The 7,717-nt window shown below is 61.6% G+C and overlaps 2 protein-coding genes across 3 annotated transcripts in view; one reads left to right on the top strand and one right to left on the bottom strand.

Annotated features, from left to right (window-relative positions):
* Rpl3l (ribosomal protein L3-like) overlaps nucleotides 1-1,680 on the bottom strand; it is a 2,857-nt gene extending 1,177 nt beyond the window's left edge. The window contains exons 1-5 of one of the 2 annotated variants that reach the window (XM_013011315.1): nucleotides 1,422-1,680; nucleotides 1,162-1,322; nucleotides 902-1,003; nucleotides 430-525; nucleotides 155-274 (exon numbers count right to left, since the gene is read on the bottom strand). In XM_013011315.1, coding sequence (XP_012866769.1) covers nucleotides 155-274; nucleotides 430-525; nucleotides 902-1,003; nucleotides 1,162-1,322; nucleotides 1,422-1,608 — 666 coding nt within the window. In that variant the 5' untranslated portion in view covers nucleotides 1,609-1,680. Of the gene's footprint in view, nucleotides 1-154; nucleotides 275-429; nucleotides 526-901; nucleotides 1,004-1,161 lie in introns of both variants that reach the window. The other variant, XM_013011313.1, reaches the window with a different exon arrangement.
* A 5,013-nt stretch (nucleotides 1,681-6,693) lies between these two features.
* The window catches only part of Ndufb10 (NADH dehydrogenase (ubiquinone) 1 beta subcomplex, 10, 22kDa), a 3,018-nt gene continuing 1,994 nt past the window's right edge, over nucleotides 6,694-7,717 (top strand). Inside the window, exons 1-2 of the mRNA XM_013011254.1 lie at nucleotides 6,694-6,749; nucleotides 6,995-7,085. Coding sequence (XP_012866708.1) covers nucleotides 6,694-6,749; nucleotides 6,995-7,085 — 147 coding nt within the window. The remainder of the gene's footprint in view (nucleotides 6,750-6,994; nucleotides 7,086-7,717) is intronic.

Raw genomic sequence — 7,717 nt, 5'->3', positions numbered from 1 at the left:
CCCCGCAGTCCAGCCGGGGTGACCCCTGCCCGCCCCCCGCCAGGGCCAGCCGGGGTGACCCCTGCCCAGCCCCCCCTGAGGGCCAGCCGGGGTGACCCCTGCCCGCCCCCCGCCACCCATTCAGGAGTGACCCCGGGGGTGGGGGGCAGCGTACCATGAAGGCTCTCTTCTCCTCGGCTGTCTGGAAGCGGCCATGGCCGAACTTGGAGGTGGTGTCAATGAACTTGAGCTCGATGTTTTCCAGTGCCCGGCGGCTGTGGTGCACCAGGAGAGACTGGGGGTCCACAGGAGAGGAGGCGTCAAGGCCAGAGACTCCCCTCCCCTCCCCTCCGGTCACTTCCCGCCAGACCCCACCCAGAGCAGGCTGGGAGACAAGACGTGATGTCCAGGCCAGCCCACCGTGGGGTCCTGCCCCCAGCCTGCGCTGACCTTCCTCAGCGTGATGACCCGCTTCTTGGTGCCCGCGATGCAACCCTTCAGCATGACGAAGTCGTTGTGGACTTCCCCGTAGTGTGGGAAGCCGCCCTGAGGAAGGGGAGGAGGACAGGGCTCAGAGCAGACAGACACAGGCCAGGCCAGCTCAGGGGCTGACACTGGGAGCCCTGGGAGAATCCCGCAAGCGGGGCTGTGTTAGGAGGAGCCCTGAGTAACCTCCAGAAGCAGGGGTGCCACCCTCACGCTCGAACGCGGACGGGGCCGTGTCTGAGCCCCAGGCTAACTCCTTTTCCTGCATCGTCTCACTTAACAGTATAGAATCCCGGCTACAGCCTGGCAGGCCGTTGAGCCCCGTCTGGCTGTGGCGTGCACACACGCCTCCAGCTCCCGGAGCAGAGCCGCGCCCCGCTGCGTCTGGGCCCCCCACTGCCATGGCCCCCAGGGCAGCCTGGCTGCCCACGCTCACCAGCGGCGTGATGGACTTGTCAGTCACGTCGTAGCTGGTGGACGCGTTGTTCCGGACCACCTTCCCGTCCTCCACGTGCAGCCCCCGGCCGATGCGGTAGATCTGCCAGGAGAAGGAGGGAGGGTGAGGGCGGTGTGTGTCTAGGATGTCCACGCCTGTCAGCGCTTGCGCTGTGGCTCAGGCCCTGGTAGGGGTATTTCGTCTGCCTGCCTGGTACCCACTCGGCCCAGTGGCGCGGGCTCCGCAGGCTGTGCACACACCTTCTTGTTGAGCTCTGTGCGGTGATGGTAACCTTTCTGCCCAGCCCGGGCGATGGAGCAGCCTACGCGGGCCGGGTGCCAGGCGCCAATGCAGGCCACCTTACGCAGTCCCTTGTGCGTCTTCCGTGGCAGCTTCTTGGTGTGCCAGCGGCTGGTGACCCCTGCGGACGGCCGGGGCCGGTGGCTGAGAGGCCTGTCCGACCCCCCCCCCCCCCCCGCACCCGGCCGTCTCAGGGGCCGGAACCCCCACCCGACCCTACCTTTGACCCCGCGGCCCTTGGTGACGGCGATGACGTCGATCACCTCGCTCTGGCTGAACACGCTGTGCACCGGCACCTGCTTCTCCAGCCGGGCCTGGGCCCAGGCCACCTTCTCGGCCACCGTGCCACCGTTGAGCTGGATCTCCATGATGTGGGCCTTCTTCTGCCGGAAGGGCAGCAGCTTCATCTGTGGGACGAGGAGACGGAGTCGGCCCCACCTTCGCGCACCCCAGCCACGGGCCGGGTCTAGGCCAGGCACCGCGGGTACAGCTCAGAGGAGGCAGGCAGGGGGACGGGCAGTTGGGGGAACGGTTGGAGAGGGTCAGCGGGCTGGGGGAGGGGGTGCTTCAGCTACAGTGATGAGGTACCCGCTCTAGAAGTGACAGGAATAGCAGGAAGGAGCTACTCACTAGGCCCTTTCGACAATGGGAGCAGCCTGGGAAAAGGCCCTGCGGCAGAGAAGATCTTGAGGAGTTGGTGGGACAGAAAGGGGGTCAATATGAACAGATGGTGGAAGGAAAGGAGGGGGGCAGGGACAGAGGAGAGCGGAGGCCCGAGCCTTGTCTTCAGAGGTGGCAGGCAGCGGCGGGACTCCGGCTGACATGGAAGGCCCGTGTGTGCAGGGAAGCAGTGGGGGACACAAGACTTAGATCATGGTGTAATGCTCAGGAAGCATCTGTGGAGCCTGGAGCCCTACAGCGTGGTCCCTGCCCCAGGCCTCTGCCCCGAGTCTGCCCTGGGGATGAGCAGGAAGCCACAATTCACACTAGCTACCAGTGAGACAGTCCCTGTCTTCCCCCAGACCACACACCCAGGACGCTTCCAGAACTGCCTCCCACCCACCACACAAGGCCAGGTCCCGGTGCGGCCGGCCCTCAGGCTGGAGGTCGGGACCCTTCGGGTAATTGAAGACCACCTTCAGCAGAGGGGCACGGCTGGTGGACCCTGGCACTCAACACCCCATTCTGGGGCTGGGCAGCCAGCCCCTGGGCCTGTGCCCACGGCTCCTGGTATTTTTAGGCAGACATTTGTCAGGCTCCTGGAGGCTGCTGGGGACGGGGGAGGGGGGAAGGGGGAGGGGGACTGACCTGGGTGTGGACAATGACCCGAATGACCTTGCAGTACTTCTTCATGGCGGCGAAGTCTTTGTGGAGCTGCTTTTTGCCGGCAGTGTCCCGCCATCGCTTGCAGGCCTTGGTGAAGGCTTTCTTCTTGCTCTTGTGCCTACGCCGCATACAGGAAGCGCTCAGAGCCCCCCAGCCCCAACCCCTCACCACAGCCACCATTCCACCCTACCCCCGTCTGCAGGGAACCTCAGTCTCCTCTTTTCTTTCGTTTTTTCTTCTTTTTTCAAACAGGGTCTCAATATTCAGCCCAGGCTGGCCTTGACCTTGAGCGTGCCAGGATTACAGGCATGAGCGACCATGCCCAGCATTGTTAACATTTCTTGTTTTTGTTTTTTGGGTTCGGTCGTGGGGCCTGAACTCTCGGCCTGGGCGCTGTCCCTCAGCTCTTCAGCTCAAGGCTAGCGCTCTACCACTTGAGCCAATGCGCCACTTCCGGCTTTTTTCTTTTTGCTTATGTGGTGCTGAGGAATCGAACCCAGGGCCTCAGGCATGCAAGGCAAGTGCTCTACCACTGAGCCACCTTCCCAGCCCCATTGTTAACATTTCTAAGGCCAGCAGTGGGTGCTGCCAACAGGTGTCATGCTTCGGGGGTGGCACACATCATGTCTAACCCTCGCCCGAATCCGGAAGGTGGAAAACACCATCCCCACTCCAGCGGGGATTAAAGCCCCTGGGCAGGAGGCCAGGGCATGGCCAGCACAGCAGAAACAGGACGGCTTGACATTTGGTGGGTCCTGTGCCCTGTGCCCAACACTCTGAGCCTTCCCCTACCTCGTCCTCAGGACAGCCACACGACGGAGCTCCCCGCCCCGCTGGCAGCAGAGGGCCAGGGACGGAGAGGGCCTGGCCGGCTGGCCTCCGGCACACAGGCCGCACCGACTGGGACCCATGCTCGGCTCCTCTCATAGAGGGTCAGGAGAGTGTGGTGTTGGGGTCTCCGTCAAGTGATAACTGGGGTGCGGGACAGGCTCCTGGGGCAGGTGGGCCTTCCCATCAGGGAACAGAGAGGCCTGAGGAAGCCTTTCTTTCTACGTACAAAAGCTTCTTGGTGGGGCTGGGAAGGTGGCTCCGTGGTAGAGCGCTTGCCTTGCATGCCTGAGGCCCTCGGTTTAATTCCTCAGCACCACATAAGCAGAAAAAGCCAGACGTGGTGCTGTGGCTCAAGTGGTAGAGCGCTCGCCTTGAGCTGAAGAGCTGAAGGTGCCAGGCCCAGTGCCCGGAGTTGAGGCCCCATGATACACACACACAAAAAGCTTCTAGGCTGACTGTTCTTTTCGCATGCGGCGCTGGGAAGCTCAGTCAGCTCTGCAGTGTCATCAAATGAGACTGGAGCATCCTCTTCCTTTCTCCTTGACCACAATTTCCTCCCCAGTACTTTACTGTGTGCTCAGTTCTCACTGACGTGAAGACAGACACACACACACACGTACACACGAGCACACGCATCCTACCGGCTACACAAAACAGCCCCCCCCCCGCCCCAGCTCGGCCTGGCGTGGGCCGCGGCTCACCAGTCCTTGTAGAAGCGGCGGCGGCACTGGTCGCTGAGGTGCTCTGCGAAGATGGTCTTGAAGCTCCGCAGGCCGCGTGGGGTGGCCACGTAGCCCACCACGCCCACCACCACCAGCGGCGGCGTCTCCACAATCGTCACCGCCTCCACCTCCTCACGCTTGGAAATTTCTGGATGAGACCCAGGGACAGGGCAGTGAAGGGACGGTCCTGAGGCCCACAGGAAGCGAGCAGAAGAGCTGGCCACGGGGCCACCAGGAGAGCATGAGCCCTGACCCTCGGGCAGGGAGGCTGCCCTGCAGAGCATCCTGACGTGTGTGTGTGTGTGTGTGTGTGTGTGTCCATCCTGGGGCTTGAACTCAGGGCCTCAGCACTGTCCCTGAGTTCTTTTTGCTCAAGACGAGTACTCTACCACTTTGAGCCACAGCGCCACTTCCAGCTTTTTGGTGGTTCATTGGAAATAGTCTTGTGGACTATCCTTCCCCAGGTTGGCTTTGAACCATGATTCTGAAATCTCAGCCTCCTGAGTCCTGAGAGCTAGGATTACAGGTGTGAGCCAGACTCCCGGTTCATTCTTTTTTTTTCTTTTTGACCAGTCCTGGGGCTTGAACTCAGGGCCTTGGCACTGTCCCTGAGCTAGCACTCTACTAGACTGAGCCAAAATGCCACTTCCGGCCTTTTCTGTTTATGTGGTACTGAGGAATTGAAGCCAGGGCTGCATGCATGCTAGGCAAGCACTCTACCACTGAGCCACCTTCCCAGCCTGAAATACATTTTTTTTGGGGGGGGGTTGGTCATGGGGCCTGAACTCTGGGCCTGGGTGCTGTCCCTCAGCTCTTCAGCTCAAGGCTAGTGCTCTACCACTTGAGCCACAGCGCCACTTCTGGCTTTTTTTTCTTTTCTGCTTATGTGGTGCTGGGGAATTGAACCCAGGAACTCATGCATGCAAGGCAAGCGCTCTACCACTGAGCCACCTCCCCCGCCCCCCCACTTCCAGTTTTCTGAATGGTTTATTGGAGATGAGAGTCTCACGGACTTTCCTTCCCCGGCTGGCTTTGAACTGTGATCCTCAGATCTCAGCCTCCTGAGTAGCTAGGATGACAGGCATGAGCCACCAGCACCTGGCTTGAAATACATAGTTTTAAAGTGAAAGAAAGCCCTGAGTCCTAATCCTACTAGAAGCAAATAAGTGAAAGAAAGGAATTAGGGAGGAAGGGAGGGAAAGAAGGAAGGGAGGGCTGGGAAGGTGGCTCAGTGGTAGAGCGCTTGCCTTGCATGCATGAAGCCCTGGGTTCGATTCCTCAGCACCACATAAACAGAAAAAGCCGGAAGTGGCGCTGTGGCTCAAGTGGTAGAGCACTAGCCTTGAGCTGAAGAGCTGAGGGACAGTGCCCAGGCCCAGAGTTCAGGCCCCACTACCGGACCCAAAAAAAAAAATTAAAAAAAAAAAAAAGAAGGAAGTGAGGACAGAAGGAAGGGAGGGAGGGAGGGGTAAAAAGGAGGGAGGGATGGGAGAAGACCTGAGAAAGCCAGGAAACCTGTACTAATGCCACTGAGAAGTAACCGTGGTGGGGGCCTCACATTGCCTGGCACGTGTATCCTACAAAAGGGAGAGGAGGAGGGCCATGAGAGGGCGGGGTCTGAGCGTCTGGGGGCTGAGGAGGGGCTGCAGGGAGCGGCAGCACCACCCACAGGGACCCAGGACGATGTCGCTATGTCAGATCTGCGCACACACTCCGCTGCGCACACCTCTGGGAAGCGACACTTCCGACGCCTACCTGTGAAGCTACCATGATCACAAAAGGAAAAGCAAGCTGCCAACACCCACTGCCCAAAGGGGCTCTAAGCCCAGGGGCCCCACTTCCCGGGCTCTGAGCCGGGCCTCGTTTGTAGGGGTGACTGAACCCCAGAGCGCTCAGCCAGGACCGGCGCTCTCCCTGTTCTGACTTCTCTGAGCTCATACCTGGAAGGCTGTACACCTGCACACACACACACACACACACACACACACACACACGTGCAGCAGCCACTCACTGAGGCCGGGCCGGTGCACCTCCCGCAGCGTGTGAGTCATCCCCGCCTTGTAACCCAGGAAGGCGGTGAGGTGCACGGGCTTGCTGGGGTCGTCCCGGGGCCATGTCTTCACCTTGCCCCGGTGCCGGCGGCTCCTCTTGTGCGGCAGGAAGCCCAGGTGCCCGTGCCGAGGCGCGGAGAACTTCCGGTGGGACTGGGGGAACAAGACAGAGGCTCTCAGAGCCAGCGGCTCTCGCGGGGCAGCGGCAGGATGAGCCCACTGCCCACATCTGGAAAGCGAGCCAGAGGCCTGGGGTGTGGGCAGGTGGCCCCCTGGGGCTGCCCACCCACCTGTGGCCGGGACCAGGAGAGGGGTTGAGATGTTGAGGGTGGGGCCTCCACACTCCCAAGCCGCCTGCTACTGGGGGCTCTGGGAAGGATCCACCGGTGAGAATGAACCCTGAGCCCTGGCCAGGTGGCCTTCTCGCCCCTTCTCTGCCCGCAGCCCAGCCCTGGCCCTCCATGTCATCTAAACTTCCAGCCCCAGGACGGTCCCTGCAGGAAGTGCTGCCCCTGCCCCCTCCCCAGAAATGCCAGTTTGCTCGGGCTCCAGCCCACTGACCATGGCGGCTGTCCCCGCAGGCAGGAAGGGGCCTCCCTGCCACCAGCCGGAGGTCGAGTGAGGGCCAGGACACACGGCAGCCAGATCCCAGATTTAGCCTCTGGCGGTCAGCCCCCGTGGCCAGCATGGTCTCCGGTGCCAGGAGCAAGTGGAGGCTGGGCACTGGAGGGCAGCCTGGAGTCGGGACACCCGGACCTTCCTCTGTGGTCTCAGGCCATCCTCTGGCATAGCGGAGATGTGCTCCATGGCACCCAGCTAGCTTATTTCCAAGAACATGGCTCTATGGACCTTGTGTCTTGTAGCTGTGTAGTCTGGGAGTTCTTCAGGGCCTACAACAGCACGAGTGAAGGTGGATTTTGCATTGCTGCATGTGTCGGATCCGTGGACCTGTCAGTTCGTAATCTGAAGATCTGACGTTTGTATCAGGATTCTAGACTCTAAGGCAGCTTCACGGCCTCTTGACACTGGATAGGAGGTGTCGTGTGCCCTCCCGGGACCCCAGCCAGGGTGCACGGCAGGTGGCAGCCAGCCCTGCTCCGTGGGCTGCTCTGGAGCACAGAGGGCCTCGGTCCGCCGAGGAAACAACAGGAGCGGCCCAGGGCACCCTGTGTGGGAAGGGGGTGGAGAAGCCCCCTTCCCAGCCAGCTTCCTCCTCCACCCACAGCAGCCCCTAATTTACTAGCATCACCCAGCTCAAGAGGGGCCTTGACAGGGACGGGGGAGCCAGAGCAGGCTGAGGCGCTGGGCAATCCTCCAGTCTTCCTGGAGGAACAGGGTGTTCGGTGTTCCTCATTGCTGATGACTTCTTGTGCGCTGTCTACCTGCCTGTGTAGCTGAACCCGGGGCCAGGCCCACACCACTTCCAAAGAGGCTGGCGGCGGGTGCAATAACACAGGTGCCACGAGGGGGCGCGCGCGACACGAGCCTCAATCCCGTGGTGCCTCGCGCGGCCGCTCTTTCCCTCCACCAACCTCACCTCCTCCTCCGCCGCCGCCCCCGGCGCAGGCGCAGTAGCCGCCCCGCCC

This window comes from Dipodomys ordii, unplaced genomic scaffold (genome assembly GCF_000151885.1).
Source record: "Dipodomys ordii isolate 6190 unplaced genomic scaffold, Dord_2.0 Scaffold14, whole genome shotgun sequence".
Classification (NCBI taxonomy): Eukaryota; Metazoa; Chordata; class Mammalia; order Rodentia; family Heteromyidae; genus Dipodomys; species Dipodomys ordii.
The sequence above is the reverse complement of the archived record's forward strand: the minus strand, read 5'-3'. Positions and strand labels throughout refer to the sequence as shown.